Raw genomic sequence first — 16,839 nt, forward strand, 5'->3', positions numbered from 1 at the left:
TTTCCTTTGGACTTGGTGGTACCTCCTCAGATACCCAATACCACCACATTCTCCCTGTCATCCAAATCTAGTATCAGGAAAAAAGACAACAAATTCATTCTTGTCCAAGTAGATACAACTAGTAGATAAAGTTTATTATTTCTTTAGCAGTATCTGATTTAAGTAGGAGAAGAAGCTTTGTTAAACTAAAAGAATGAATTTCTGTTTGTAAAATTTCAGGAATTAGAAAATTATATGGAAACCGTTTTTCTTTTTTTCTTTTCTTCTTCTTCGTCTTCTTCATCGTCTTCTTCTTCATCGTCTTCTTCTTCATCGTCTTCTTCTTCTTCTTCTTCTTCTTCTTCTTCTTCTTCTTCTTTTTTTGCAGGGCATATGTGGGATTGTTAACAGCCATGAAAATTCATTATTGTCTTCCACGTATAGTGCCAATGTTTCTGTTAGCTCCTTCCTGATGTTCCTTCAAAAGTCATATTGGCTTTGGCAGTAATTTCAGAGGATGCTAGAACCTGTGATTTCCCTACATACAATTATCAATAGGAAACCTGGCATGCCTCATTAGTGACCCACCTCTAATGAGTTAACTTCAAAAATATTGAATAGCTATTCTTGCCAGTCCCATTTGACCACCAAGAAACAAGTTCTGCCAGTATTTTCTACAGGGTTCCATGTGGCTAAGCACAAGTCCAGTAGCTTAAATGGAAATGAGAATGCAACAATTGTTCACAATTTAGCCTAACCCTGTCCTGAAGAAGACTGGTGAAAGTTAGGGGGAATAAACATACTTCCCTTCCCCCTCTCCTCATTCAAACTCTATTCAGAGATATCCTTGAAGATAAATAGTACTCCCAATTCACAATATAAAAATTTATATTCCATGATGCATCCATGTGTTGGTGTCAGGGATGTGTTTGTATGTTTGTGTATAAGATGAGATCCTGTATGGGGTTAGAATAGAAAGCCTTAGGTACTAATAAAATTATAATATTCCCTGAGGCAAGCAAGGAAGGGCACTGATGGAGATCAGCTCAGCCTTACAGTTTTACCCCTGTGGAGGTCTGGGGTAACCCTAATCCAGAAAGTCAAATTATGATGTCAAACCTCTGAGATTAAATTTTCCCTATAAATCTACCCATGTCTATACCATCTTTACTAATCACCATTGGGATTAGCCGGTCACAATGTTCTGCCTCATGGTGTCTTTCTTCTTACCTCTCCTCCATACCTTATGGTGCCTTTCTCTTTATAATAGCATTTTTTTAGGGTGCTAAACTCTTATGGATTTAGTGTGCCAATTAATGGCATATTTCTGCCTCATAGCATATTCTTTTTCTCCTGATTGTGAGTTCTCTTGGGGAATTTGTTCATAATTATTAAAACCCCTTTCCTTGTTCACTATATGCTCTCCCAAATCTAATTTATATTTACTACTTCTGGTGTCTATTTTACCTCTTTGTTTTGTCTATAACTCTTCACATAAATAAAAGTATCTCCTGGCAAAGATAAAACCATTGTGAATTCATCACATGACCAAACCCCATTATTTGATGTCATACCCCATAATTTTGTCCCTGACCTCAACCCTTATCGTGTATATACGTACATTTCCACATGACTAGACATGTGATTTCATTGGTAAGGAAATTACTTTACCACTGCAGATCTGTCCCTTCTCTGCAATTTGCAGTTTTATGGGGCCAATGTGACGTTAAAGTGTTTTGCATTCCTCATCCAAGATGTAGCAGGCATGAAACTTAAACACAGGTCTTCCTTCGCTCTTTATCTACTAGTCCATAATCTCATAAATGAAAATATAAATATATGTACATATAAATATATGCTACCTATATAAATGTACATATGACTATAATCAGAAAAGAGAACTAGCAGAGTGAAGTGAAAACTTCACTTTATCTCTTAAATTTAGACAGCTCTTGCTTAACCACTATAACAAAGGAGCTCATATGCCATCCATATTCATCTAATTCTTCAAAAAGAAGAAGTATCTAGCATGGGGGCAGCTATTATTCCAAATCCACAGCAGACAGTCTGGATGCAGCGCAATAGATGCTTTGGGATATAGTTTCTCCATGAACAGCTTTTGTTGTGTCTTCACAACAATTCAATTGTGTCTACCTTTTTATGACTCCATTTGGAATTTTTTGGCAAAAATGGCTGGAATGGATTGCCATTTTCTTCTCCACCATTTACAGCTCAGGTGAAATTTAAGTATGTGTGATTGTTAACTGCAAAAAACCCAGAAGATTAGAGAACCATTCTGCAAATCTACTCTTTAAAAGTGAATATCTGAGTGTTATAGAAAATCCAATCTGCTATACTTGGAATATATTCTCTCCTACTCTCCCACTTCTTGGATGTTATGCTTACAGAAGCAGCATTAGTGTGGAATGGATAAAGGGCAAGAGGATCTAACTGTTTGGGGACAATTGAGTTGTCTTGGCTTTTATTAGTCATGGGAAAAACATTCATTTTTCTTTTGAGATAAGTGGCATGTAAATCTAAGTCACAGAGCAGCACCAAATTTAAACAAAATTTAGTTAATATTCCCACAAGGATTAAACCAAAGCTTGATTCAACTAGTGAACATTGCACTATTGCCTAATGGTCACAATAAATTCCAATTTCCCATTTCTTTATTTTAAAGGAGTTGAGGGTAAGTTCATTGGCAAGTGAAAATACATTGTAATGGTGTTAAATAGGAGCAGGCAAAACTGATGTGACTGATGGTAAGGTCATAGAACTTGCACGTTTTTCTTGTTGCCTTTTTTTCTGCTCTGCTCTGATTAATATTGCTAGTATGACTGTTGACCTCACAGTGAATGTGTTTTACAAATATAATTAAGGGATAAAGAGACTGTTTGCCTGGGGAAACTGTTCCAGAGTTTACTCTATAAAGTCTTATAAGACTGAATGAGAGTGAAACTTTTTCTTCTTCACTCTCCTCTGCTAGTTATTAGCTTCCTTTTTTAATAGATAAACATAAATCTTACTTTTGTTATAAACTATAACTCACAATAAAAAATGATTCAGTGATAAACTGAAGAGATGAGAAAACCATTAGAGAAAAAATTGTCTTTTAGACTTTCGTCTTGAAGCTCAGGGCCAAAAAATGTCACTGAAGGGTTAGTTAGCCTGAAGGGTAGATTGGAAGAAAAGTAGTTGTGAAGAAAGCATTTTGCAAAACTTATAAGGTGATATAAATATGGATTGCTGATACAATTATGACTCTAATTCCAGAAAGGGAAAAAGTCAGAGGAAATGGATTTTTATGTGGGATTTGAAGTTCATCTAGAATGTTGGAAAAGAGTAATGGGAAAGGGCACTTTCTATATTTTGGAGCAACATAAAATAAATATGGGAATTGGCATAGCAAATGCAACTTTGCTAAAATAAAATGAAATAAAAATGCCTCTCTCCGTTCTATCTGGCCAATTTTTGTTCCCTGTAGGATGACAAAGGCTTTCTGAGAAATCCTATAGAAATTTATTCTACTTTCTACTCTTCTCCCTTGATACAATCTCCAATGGTAGGGTCAGTTCTAGGAAAAGCTGTGAAGTCAAAGTGGAGGTGACTTAAATTTGGTGTCCATTCATCTTTCTATTTGAGTTTCTTCACCCTGTCTCCACTGTTATCCATCACATTCCCAAAGGGATTACTCTCAGTTGGATGTTAAGAACAATGACAATTCACAATTCTTTTGCTTGCTTCACAGTAACCCAGTAGAGAAGGTAATACAAACAATATGATCTCTATTTTTAAAATTACAAATACACTGAGGATGAGAAAGATTAAATGTTTTGCCTTGTCATACATCTAATGTGCTGGTGATATTGTGTGATGAAGAGAATAATGGGTCTGCATTCAGAAACTCTTGGTCTGAACCAAGTCATCTGATTCAAAGTCCAACATTTTTTTCAAGACACTAATGGTTGTCTGATAAAACTTAAGACAGCCTAAGAGTTATTTGTATTTAATAGGAAAAATTGGAAAACTAAAAGGAATAATGCTGTGTTGGTAAAATAAAGAGATCAAGGTTGATATTTTTTGAGTAAAAGCTCTGCCCCTTAACCACCTGCCTGAAAAGTTGCTTTTGAATGAAAGTACTTAAAGAGAAATCAATGTGGAGTCAGATGGCAAGCAAATTAGTTCTTTATGTCACATATCTCATAGAAATGTTTGACATGTGACCAAAGACCTCAGCTGTAAGTACCCTCAAAAGCACTGAAAGACTAAACATCAAGTTGAGGCTTTTAATCTTGATTAGAGGGGAATAATCTAGTTTATGTCCTTGTGAAATTACTTTCTGGGCCCCCTGAAAGAACTCACCTTCACTTCTCTCATTGTGTTTTGACTCTTGTGAGCTTTCAGAAAAAAAAAAAAAAATCACTCCACCACGAAGGGACCCATCTAAAAAAAATTAGGAAGGACCAAAGTCCAGAAGCCAGACATCTGAGTACCACACAGAAATTGAGGCATTTAAGAATGAAAAACACCCGAAGAGAGACAATGAGGTGAAAGCAAAGGTTGTTTTCTTCCTGACAGTTTATAACTGCACTCAATTTACATGTCATTTGTTTTCAGAAACAAATGTATGAGGACACAGGCCAGATTTGAATTAGTGTAGTTGAAAGCCTAGGGCTATTTGAGTTCAAATGCTCAAAAAAGCAACAGTAGATGGAGCACTTTGGGATTTCAGGGAGGACTGAGGAAGAGGGAAGAGCAGAAGTCTTAAGGAAATGAATATAATAAATATGGAGCTCTACTTTGGGAGAAAAATAGGCAACACTGCAAAAGACAATAGGAAGACTATATGGAACTGAATATTTGAAAAGGAATGCATTGAAAGGAATAGGAAAAGAAAGCTTATGAATTATGATGCACTATTTCAGAACATGAGCAGGTAGTTAGTGACACAGTGGATATAGCATTGGATGTAGAGTCAGATTGACTCATCTTCCTGAGTTCAAATCGGACCTCAGATACTAAGTGTATTACCCTGGACAAATTACTTAATGCTTTGCTTCAGTTTCCTCATCTGTAAAATGAAATGGAGAAGAAAACATCAGTCCAGTCCAACATCTTCGCCAACAAAACCTCAAGTGGGGTCATGACTGAAAAACAACAGAATACTAAGTCTAGAACACAAAATCTTGTGAGTCTGGATTTCCATTTTTCCAGGCCTTCATAGTTTAGTTTAACATAAACAGGGTAGCATATTATGCCAGAGTATCTTGTAGTTTTCTTGTTAGATATTTTCCCTTAGTAAGGAAAAGTTCCCTAGGGCAAAGGAAACTCTACTAAAGATGAAGTAGAAAAACACTATCAGAAAATGGGGAAATGGAGAGGAGAGGGAAAAGTCAGGAAAGAAAAACAAAAGATAATGATTCATAATTATTCTGAAATAGAAGTTTTGGATGGAAATAAGACTGTATCTGCAATATAGAAGGGAGGAGAATAATTAAAGGGAATAATATGAAACAGACAGAGAAGTGATAACAAATCTCAAAGCTCTATGGAGTATAAAAATCAATTAAGGGGAATCAGGATGTTTTCTTTTCATGAAGTATTAACATATAAATAAAGAAATAATTGGGCATAAATACCAGTGTAAGTAAGGGTCACTCTTGTGATGATGATTTTACAGACTCTTGTAGAAAAAAAACAAACAAAACCCAACTTCTTAATGATCAATTTAGCTTAACATTTACTAAGTACTTAGTATGTTCAGGCATTGTGCTTAGATCCTAGGAATAACAGAGGGGAAATGATACATTAGAGCCTACAAGATCCATTGCAGGTAGGTGCTTGTAGTAGCTATTTTGTACCATGGATAGAGTGCTGGACCTGCAATTAGGAAGATTTGCATTCAAACCCAATCTCAGACACATCATAATTGGGTGAATCACTGAGAGAATCATTTAGCCTCAGTTTCTTCAATTGTTAAATGAAGATAATAACAGCACCTTCCTTATAAAATTGTTGTGAGGATTAAAAGAGAATATTTGTAAAACACTTAGCACATTGCTTGGTATGGAGCTGGAGAGATTAAATGCTTACTCCCTTCCTTTCCTCTTTCTTCCCTTCTCCATTTCCAGTTCCACATCTATGATCCTATGAATCCCCAAGAAGTTCACATTCTACTGGTAGAAAAGGCAATAATTTCATTTGAGAAAATCAAGAAGGATTTCTTGGAGGAAATCTCACACTTGAGCTGTGTTTTAAAAATAACTGGGTGGGGGAGGGTGAGGAGTGATCCTAAAGGTAAGTAAGGAATATATTCCAGGTGAGAGTTTTGACAACTATTGGTGTCTGGAATGTATAGTAAAATGCGGTTGGAAATGTAGATTGGGGCCAGATTGTGAAAAATCTTAATGCCTATAGGCAACAGGGAATTATTTTTTTTGGTTTTGGGAAGATAACTTATGTTTTGGGAAAAGAGCTGAGATGGGCCACCAGTGCCTTAGGGAGATCATTGTGAAAGCTCTGTGCAAAATGGCTTAGAGAGAGGGGATAATGGAGGAAACCATACAAATTAGAAGGGACAGAGATGAGACCTGAACCAAGTTGTTTAGCAGCTAGAGTAGAAATAAAAGTGTGAGTATGAGGGATATTCTGGAGGTAGAATTGCCAAGAATTGGCATCTGATTGGATGTATGGAGTGTCAAAGAATCACATATGACTGAGACTTTGAGCTAGCACTTAGAACAACAGAAAGAGATGCTGGGAGAAAGGAAAGATTTAATAAGGAACATGTTGAGTTGAATATTAGAAAGGTTGAGAGATCCAATAGTGAACTGGTGTACTCCTAAATCCTTTAGCAGCTACATCTCTGAAAGGGAAAGGCATAGACTTCAGTAACAACTCTCTAGATAGATGCCAGAGTCTATTAGGTATTTGGGGATGTGGAAATAAGATTCATCTCTTTGTGTTTCAGCCTATCTCTGTCTCTCTTTCTTCTTGTTTTTTTTTTCCTTCCCTTATTCCATATGTGGTAACACTGATACATCTATATATCTATCAAGGTAGATACCTGCTCTCCGCTTTCTGCTGCATTCTGTTCTTTCTTCTCCTCACAGATATCAAACATTGTGCAGTGTCAGCTTATACTACCAACCATAGCAGAGACCTTTCTTAGTTCACATCACTAGGCCCTTTGCCTGAACGCAACTGCAGACATTTGTATAATGCTTACCAAATGGTTTACATATGTTATTTTTTAAAATTAACAGTACTGCATTTCTGTGTTGAATTTTTATAAATTGTGCTTAGAGACTCATTCTGAGACTCTGTCAGTGAGAATAGCACTGGGTGTGTTATTTCACAGGTCCCTGGTCTGCAACTTAGAATTAGAAAAGTTGCCCAGAGAGAGGTTACTGACTCGCCTCAGTTCAGTCAGTACTTAGCAGTGTTGGCATTTGAATCCAGGTCTTCCCAGATTCGGGGCCAGCTGCCTATCTTTCACGCCGAGTGCGGCTACTCGGAGTCAGTTTATTGTCCATTTTGGGCGGTGTTTTCCATCTCTTCCCACCCCACCCCCACCATAGGAAATCAACCTTTGAAAAGTCTTTTAGGCCACTAAAAAAAAAAAAGTCTTGGGTGGTAGGCGTGGGGGTGGGGTACAATAAGGTGGGGGTGAAACTGGAACAAAGGGAATGACTCCTATTCAATTATGTTCTATTTCTTTTTCATTTGTTTCCGAGCTGGTCGGATAGAAAGAAGGGAGAGAGCTTGGGTACTCCAGGAGCTGAGGGCTGGGTGGGGCGGCTTGAGGTCGCTGTCCTCAGCCTCGGTTTTGAATTCATTCTGAGCCCACTCAGCGCTCCTCCCCTTCTGCTCCTATTCCTTCATCTTCCCTCCCCCCGGAGCGGCAGCGGCAGCGGCAGTAGCAGCGGCAGGAAGCTGAGCCGCGGCCAGACACTGCAAGGTTGGGCTGGAGCTGCCGAGAGGCCCCAAGCAGCGCGGGCGGGGCCGGGGTGTTGGGCGGCAGGGCTGGAGAAGAGGCCTCGATACTGTAACAGGGGCGGCGGCGGCGGCGGGCGGCGGCACTGGAAGTGACCCGAGATGTCTGCAAATGTAAGAACCCCGGAGGAGCTGGTGGCCAGGGGAGCCGAGGCGGAGGCGGGGTCGGGGCTGAGAACAACCTCTCCTTGAGTAGCTGGGCTCCGCGGCTGCCCTGGCGGCTGGCGGCTATGGAGCCTGAGGGTCCCCGGCGTGGCTCGGAGGCTGCGGGGCTCCCGCTGCTCCTGGTGCTTCAGTCCCCGGTGCTGCTCTTGCTCTTGCTGGCAATGCTGCTGCCGGGCCCGGAGGCCTCCCCGTTGCGGTACTCAGTGCCGGAAGAGCAAGAACCCGGTTCGCTGGTAGGAAACTTGGCTAGTGCCTTGGGGCTAGAACTGCGGCGGCTGGGGCCGGGCTGCTTGCGCATTAACCACCTGGGCGCACCTAGTCCGCGATACCTGGAGCTAGACTTAACGAATGGCAAGCTCTTCGTCAACGAGCGCATGGACCGAGAGGCACTTTGCGAGCAGCGGCCCCGCTGCTTGCTTCACTTGGAGGTGTTGGCCCACAGCCCCGTGGCGGTGAGTGCAGTCGAGGTGGAGGTGCTGGACATCAACGACAACTCTCCTCGCTTTCCGCGCTCGGATTACCAGTTGGAGGTGAGTGAGTCGGTGGCTCCGGGGACGCGCTTCCACATCGAGAGCGCGCAGGACCCGGACGTGGGAACCAACTCGGTTCAGAGCTATCAACTCAGCCCCAATGAGCATTTCGCCTTGGACCTCAAGCCCCTTCAGGAGAACAGTAAGGTATTGGAGCTGGTGCTGCGCAAAGGCCTAGACAGAGAGCAGGCTAGTTTGCATCGCCTGGTCCTCACTGCCGTAGACGGGGGCAACCCGCCTCGCTCGGGCACTGCACAGATTTTCGTGAAAGTCTTGGACACCAATGACAACTCTCCCGCCTTTGACCAGTCTACTTATCGCGTTCAGCTGAGAGAGGACTCGCCCCCGGGAACACTGGTGGTGAAGCTGAATGCATCGGACCCAGACGAGGGCTCCAATGGCGAACTGGTTTACTCCTTCAGCAGCTACACTTCCGAAAGAGAGAGACAACTCTTCAGCATCAACTCGGGGACTGGAGAGGTAAGAGTGAGCGGGGCCCTGGATTATGAAGAGGCCTCTTCCTATCAGATTTATGTGCAGGCCACTGACCGAGGTCCTGTACCCATGGCCGGCCACTGTAAGGTACTAGTGGACATCGTGGATGTGAATGACAATGCCCCGGAGGTGGTGGTCACGGATCTGTATAGTCCGGTGTCTGAGGACGCCATGCCCAACACCGTGGTCGCCCTTATGAGTGTCAACGACCAGGACTCTGGCCCCAACCAGAGGGTGAGCCTCAGACTCCCAGCTTCTCTGCCTTTCCGACTCAACGGGCTTGGGAACTCCTATTCCTTGGAGGTGAGTGGCCCACTGGACAGGGAGAGAGTGGCTGCTTACAACATAACAGTGACGGCCACGGATGCAGGGACCCCTCAGCTTACTTCCCAACAGACCATCCGGGTGGACATTTCTGACATCAATGACAATCCTCCTCGATTCCAGGAAGCTGCCTACTCCGTCTATGTCCCAGAAAACAATGTCCCAGGGGCACTGCTATGCACCGTGCAGGCTACAGACCTAGATGCCAACCAGAATGCCGAGGTCACCTATTCGCTTTTGGAGAAGGAAATCCAAGGGCTGCCAGTCACCTCCTATGTGTCCATAAATGAAATGACTGGTAATATCTATGCAGTCAGTTCCTTTGATTATGAGAAGTTGCGGGAATTTGATGTGATTGTGGAGGCCCGAGATAAGGGGACCCCTCCATTGAGCAGTACAGTCACTGCCAATATATATGTAGTGGATATCAATGACCATGCTCCACAGATACTGTACCCTACCTCAACCAATTCATCAGTGGCCATGGAGATGGTTCCACGAACAGCTGCGGCTGGCTACTTGATCACCAAGGTAATAGCCATGGACTCAGACTCAGGACAAAACGCTTGGCTGTTCTACTACTTAGCCCAGGCCTCTGACCCTGACCTTTTCAAGGTGGAACTCCACACAGGAGAAATAAGGACTACCCGGAAACTGGGTGATGAAAGTATGTCCACTTTCAATCTGACAGTTCTGGTTAGGGATAATGGACAGCCATCCCTGTCTGCCTCAGTGCTTATTACAGTTGCTGTAGTGGACAGGGTTTCAAAAATACTCCCTGACACCAGAAGACATGTTAAAAATACTCGGACATATTCAGAGATAACTCTTTATCTCATTATTGCACTGAGCACAGTTTCATTTATATTCCTTTTGACAATCATTGTTTTGACTATTATCAAATGCTATCATTATACTGCATATGGCACCTCATGCTGTGGAGGCTTCTGTGGGGTCAGGGAGAGGTGTCCTGCAGAACTCTACAAACAAGCTAACAACAACATTGATGCAAGGATCCCACATGGTTTGAAAGTTCAGCCTCACTTCATTGAGGTTCGAGGGAATGGCTCCCTCACTAAGACCTACTGCTATAAGGCCTGTCTAACAGCAGGCTCAGGAAGTGACACATTCATGTTTTACAATACAGGGGCGCAGACTGGCCCTGGGCCACATGCAGTCGTGACTGACAGCAGACATCTGACTGGTCAAAGTGGGCAGAGTGCACAGAACCTGATCATTCTTAAAAATGAGTCCACTACGCCCAATGAGGTGAGGTTGTGAAGGTGGTCAGGAATCCTGGCCAGATTCTGGTCCTTGGAGTTTCATGCAAAATTATTCATGTTGGATTTCCTTATGGGCATCTTTCACTAGAAAAAGTTTCCTGTAACTTTTGGAATCCAGACTCCATTTATTCAGCTCTCTCTGTCTGTTTCTGTCTCTGACTTCCTCCATCTCTCTGTCTCTTTCTACAGAACTGCAATTTTATAAAAAATCATTTCTTTACTATTTCAGACAGTGATTGATCACCAATTTGTCCACATTTAGCTTTCCTTCCAGCTGTATTAAGGTTTGTTCTAAAAATTTATTGAGAAATAGAGTTTGGTTTTTTAAAAAAAAACTATTTAATACTGAGAGATGGTTCTGGCAAAGAAATGAAAAAGGTCTAAAAATCAGAATTATTATTTATAGTGGTAAAAATATGAAGCAATTTATTAGCAGCTCCAAGGAAACATGTTTTATGCTGTGTCATTCATACCAAGAGTGTTTTTTTGTTTTTTTGGTTTGATAATGCTTGCTTGTATTGTGAGCTCTGGGGCTATGGTGTTGGTATGTGCAGGTTGGTTTTATTTATATAGGATATTCATTGAAAAATTTCTAGTCATATTTTTCACAAACTAAGTTAAATAACTGCTAGTGTTATAAGGGTTTGTGGTTTTATTGGAATTCTAGCTCAGGGTATTAATATCATATAAAGTGAAATATCTTTCCCCTCCAATTCCCCATGGCCTCCTCTCAATCTCAGTTTGGAATGGATTTGAGTATTTTGACCTTTTGTCTTTTATTTTTCCTTTCTATCTCTGTCCTTTTATAATTCTTTATGCTCTGGTACCCTTGGCACTCAGATTAGGTACATTGGAGAGAGCTGTCCCAGTTACCTGAATTTGGAGTTAGAGGACCAAGGTTAATTTTTAACTCTTGCCACTTACTTTGGAGAAGTCACTTAAGTTTGCTAGGCCTCAGTTTCCACATTTAGAAAAGGAGGAAAGAGAAAGTTGGAGTAGGTTATCTCTAAGATACTTATAACTTTAAATCTGTGATTTATGTGTCTAGATTTTTAAAATATTTTAATTAGATTATCAAAACAGAATGGAAGTTGGCCCCTCCTCTCTCACTTTCTATCCTATCTTTTTCAATTTATTTCAATTTATTTCAATTTATTCAGTAGCCCTGCCACAAAATGGAGAGTTTGGGGGTTGGGGGTAGGGGAGAGAGGAAGGGACACACCATAGATTACCAAGAAATCAAGTACTTTTTATCTGATGATGCTAGAGAGATAGTAAAACTGGGTGACTGGAGAAGAAGATGTGAAGCCAGGTTTAAGTTCAGAGAAAGTATGGAGGGAAATACCTCCCCACCCCCAACACCCACCTTCTTTGCCAGACATTCCACATTAAGAGTAAGCGGATTTCATTGCATTTACCTTCAATGCAATAATCTGTACCCTGTAGCTTTCCTGTTCACAGAGTTTAATTCCTGTGGTTTTGATCAAAAGCATAATAGTTTCTTGAAAATCTCCCATGATTTTAAGTGACAGTTCTTTGCTTCTATAGATGTTTAGTTTCTGGATATAAGATAAAGTGACATTTGATAGGAAAGGTTTGGAAAGTAAACGACTCTCTCTAAAACAGTAATGTTTAAGAAGTGTCTGATAATTTAAAAAAAATTTTTGTTAACTGTATTTCCGTATACATGGTTTGCTTTTACTTCTATGTATTTTATTTTATGCATTTAAAAACATTATTCTAAGTAGGGATTGCTTATAGGCTTTGCCCAGACTGCCAAAGGATTCAGAATACAAAAAAGATCAAGAACCTCAAGCTCTAAGAAAAGACAAATGCCTGATTGTATGTTGATTCCAATTTGTATGAAATATATTGCATTTACTGTACTAGTGTCCTGAGATTTAGGTAGGCATAAGGCCAACTTGTACATTAACATCAAACATTTTATGGATGTTGGGAAGTGTGTATGAATTTGTAAATGCACTCATATGCATACACATTTAGGTGAACTACACTTTGGTTCCTTAGCTTTTTTAATGGAAAGGTGTACTTATTCTTCAAGTTTCCTAATTTTTATGTTGGATTTCACAAGCTAAAATGTCATATCACAAGCAAGAATTAACTTGATCTCCCCGGAGACACCAGCATTTCAGCTTGCTTTCAGTGACACTGCAGAAAGAAGCTAATTATAATTTCCCCCACCCAAATGTTCACTCCATGGAGATTTCTGTTAGAGTTTAGCTGTATTATTGATTAAGTATTGGTTCCTCCCCCCTACAAAAATCTCAATTTATAATAATCTTCAGATAGTTTGTGTGCAGGTTCATAAGTCAATGATCAGTTTCAAAGCATGTGGTTCCTATGTAGACTGCAGGCAGGTTTATCATGAGTACTCTGTTAAGTCTATGATGAGCAAACATAGATGACAGATTACAGATTAAAAAGGCAAGGGTAGTTAAATCAAAGACTTCCTAGAATTCCTAAGATTGCAGCTTTTGTGACCAAAGATGGTAGATTATTGAAAAGTGCTTCACTCTGGATGTGGTCACTGCAGACAATTGCTTAATAGATTTGTATGAACTCATTGGGGAAAGGTTTGTTATTCGTGGTGAATAAGCACATTTTCTGTACTAAGTAAAAGGATTAGATCCCAGCCGGTTGGTAGACAGCTGAAGCATTATAATGGGGGCCACTCTATTGCTTTCCTCGCGGTTCAGAGCATGGGCAGTTTGAAATTCAAGCTATTTCTGTCTTACATTGAAATGAATGTTAATATGTTATCACATGCAAAACCTCAAGTTAATACAAACACACCATAAAAACTTCCATAAGTATTTTGACCAGGGACTTCAGCATAAAAGTGAAGAGAAATTTCTATTAGAAATTAATCAGTAAATGAAAGGATTCTGAACCTCCAACATTCAAGCTGGTGCTGAATAATAGGTACAATGAGTAATTAAATCACAGGATGATAGCAGAGGGAAATGGCATTACAAATTCACTCAATTTGAGGAGTTATCTCTGAAGTGTCATGTGATCCAAAGTCTGGGGCTGAAAGGGATCTTAAGAGTCACCCCAAACTTCCCATTTTGCAGTAGAAATAGGTAGCAAGTAGCAGGATCTGGATTCAAACTCAAATTCTGTGACTCCAAATTCAACATTAGTTCTACGACATCAAAATGTTTCCAAACCTTTGTATATCTCCATATTGCATCAAAATTCTCTTTCTCCTGTTCTCTTTCTCCTGTTTAAAGTTTGCCAGCTCTAAAACCAGAGGTTCTAGATCATGAGCAAACTAAAGTAGAGCAGACAGAAACATGGAGGTTTAGAGACAAGGCTATTTTTAAAAAAGGAACCAAACAAATTTGTGTTGTTTCTCTTGTGATAATAGTGTAGTTAACAATGATAGCAGCTGACTTGTATAAAGTGCTTAAAGGTTTGCAAAATGCCTCTCATTTGATCCTCTCAATAATATTATGAGACGGAGGGGGGGGGGAAACTATAGCTCCATTTTACAAGAGGTATACCTGAAGCTGTGAGAGATTAAGTTGACTTGCCCAAGTTTACATGGCAAATATTGGAGGCAGGCTTTGAACACAGGTTCAAATCTTGGAAATGGAAATATCTGACTCATATAGCCCAGTTTTCTGAGGGTGTCATGCCTAGCTCAGTGGTTTCCATTAGGAGTATCAACCACCTGGACTCTGGTTCCAGCTGGTGGGTATCACAAATTTAGGTTCTAGGATCTTTCTGACTTTGAGTCCAACACTCTATCCATTAAGTTTTGTGGCTAACTGATCTTGCAAACCGTGTCCACTGGGCATAAATTATATTAGGGACAAAGAGGATTGTAGCATCTAATGGTGATATCTTCTGTGTGTTTTATCAGTAGTTAAGTATGTAAGATTTTTTTTGTCTTTGTACTTAAAACACCACCACCACTAAAAATAATGATATCTAGTATTTACATAGTGCTTTAAGTTTGCAAAGCATTTATAAATATTATGTAATTTAATAATAAACCCGGTTAGCATTTTATACAAGACTTACTACGTGACTGATATTATGCCATGTGTTTGACTTATTAACTCATTCAATTCTCACAACAATCCTGGGAAGTAGATCCTATTATTCTTTCCATTTTACAGAAAAGAAAACTGAGGCAAATAGAGGTTAAATGACTTGCCCAGGGTCACACAGTTGGTATGTGTCCAAGACTGAATCGGAATTTAAATCTTCCTGATTCTAGATTCATTGCTGTGTCCTGGTGGTAATTCAGTGTAAACAAGTAATCTTAGGCAGTGGCCTTTGCAATGATAATACTTATAGTGAGTTCATTTCATGCACAGTGAGAATACTGAGGAAACTGCTTTGACAACTGAACAGAATCCATCCTTCAGAAGCATTTTATTACAACAAGACATCATCTCCAGTTCTCATCTTATTTGGAGCCTCTGAGAGAAGAATCACCATCTTGGAACAAATACTGTATTGAGTCCTCTTTAGTCAGTCTCTGGAGCTAAAATGTGGGGGAATCTGATGTAGTTGATTTTGTAGCCAGGTAGGGGAGGGGATCTCTGTGCTCAGTTCCCATTGCAGCACTGTCTCCTGGTGCCTTTTAGGCAGATGCAGAGCTTGTGTTTTTATGATATGGAAGAGTAGTGTGTGAACATTCCTCTCTCACTGATCTCCTTTTCTGATTTCTAGTACTCAGCCAAGATGATCAGTAATGCCCTTTGTAAGGCTTCACTTCTTAGTTCAATCGCTGAGGTCTTCTGTGCTGTCTTCAAGGTCTCAAGTTGAAGAATTTGGGATTTTTGACAGGGTTGTAACAACTGAAGTTGAAAGAGAAGTTCTCAGGGATTTAGGCAGCCTAGTGGCCTACTAGATAAGAGTGGTGGACTCAAAGTCTAGAAAACCTGAATTCAGATCTTGTCTGAAATCCTTACTAGCTGTGTGACTCTAAGCAAGTCACTTAGCCTCTGACTTGCCTCAGTTTCCTCATCTGCAAAATGGGAAGAATAATGGCAACTACCTCCCAGAGTTGTGATTAGAATCACATGAGATAACAAAATAATAAAATTTAAAGCACAATAGAAAAAACTAGCTATTATTATTATTTATACCAGTGGAAAAGATGTGGTATTTCTGGGTACTTTCAGTTTGTGGAAATGACTTGAAGCTATTAGCTGATATGTGAAATGAGAATTAGTGTCTCTCAGTGAATAAACAAAACTTCAGGAGTGAGTCTTAAAACTGCACTAACACTTTTTAGGCCAAAAGAGGATTCTTTGGTGCACTGAAGGCATAATTTATTCTACATAAATCTACAAATATGATGACAAGACTATCCATTGAGAAGTCATGGGTTCAATTCACCCAGCATAGCAAGATTATCAATGGAATGATATAGACTAATAACTATGAGATGTGTGTTACTCATACTGCTGTAAAATAAATCCAGAGATAAAGGGTTTGAATTATCTATCTTATTATTTTAAATTTCTGTCTGATATTGGAGAAAAGGTGTATTTTCCTTCGTTTGCTAAGGAAAGAATTTCTTCCAATAGCTCTTATGAAAATTTCCAGTCAATATAGAATAATATCATAGCTCTGTCTTATCCATATCTTAGTTTTCATGATCATTTACTGACTATGGATGAAAAATCTTGTTTCCTATGGTTTGCAAGTCATTGGCCTGCTCTTCCTTCAGATACAGACATGAGCTATTAAAAGGACATCTGGTTTCACTCAGCATGTTATGCAGAGAGATATTCTGGTGCATTAGGAACTGTCTATTGGTATGTAGACTTCTTGACAGATTATCAAGTTAGGTTTTTGTTTTGTTTGGCTGTTATAGCTGATATAGCTCTTGCACATGAGCAACTTATGATTCATATAGTCAGTTTCAGAGTTATCACTAAAATTGGTAGCAATTTGCTAGTGTCTGTAGAATTGACTTTTAAATAAAGTGCCTCCATCCTCAGTCTTCAGACAAACTGATAAAAAAGGGATCATATATTGTATAAACTCATGTTTATATAACAAATATATCTGCACATGCT

At 39.9% G+C, this 16,839-nt stretch overlaps 2 protein-coding genes across 5 annotated transcripts in view; both read left to right on the forward strand.

The window, feature by feature from the left end:
• Positions 1-16,839, forward strand: part of LOC100918509 (protocadherin alpha-12) — a 104,959-nt gene that overhangs the window by 80,358 nt on the left and 7,762 nt on the right.
• LOC100918248 (protocadherin alpha-C2) overlaps positions 1-16,839 on the forward strand; it is a 136,346-nt gene that overhangs the window by 73,935 nt on the left and 45,572 nt on the right. Inside the window, exon 1 of one of the 4 annotated variants that reach the window (XM_031953412.1) lies at positions 7,673-10,760. The exons of 2 other annotated variants lie outside the window; for them this stretch is intronic. In XM_031953412.1, coding sequence (XP_031809272.1) covers positions 8,208-10,760 — 2,553 coding nt within the window. In that variant the 5' untranslated portion in view covers positions 7,673-8,207. Of the gene's footprint in view, positions 1-7,672; positions 10,761-16,839 lie in introns of those variants that run through there. One more of the 4 variants, XM_031953410.1, reaches the window with a different exon arrangement.

Source organism: Sarcophilus harrisii, chromosome 2, assembly GCF_902635505.1.
Source record: "Sarcophilus harrisii chromosome 2, mSarHar1.11, whole genome shotgun sequence".
NCBI lineage: Eukaryota > Metazoa > Chordata > Mammalia > Dasyuromorphia > Dasyuridae > Sarcophilus > Sarcophilus harrisii.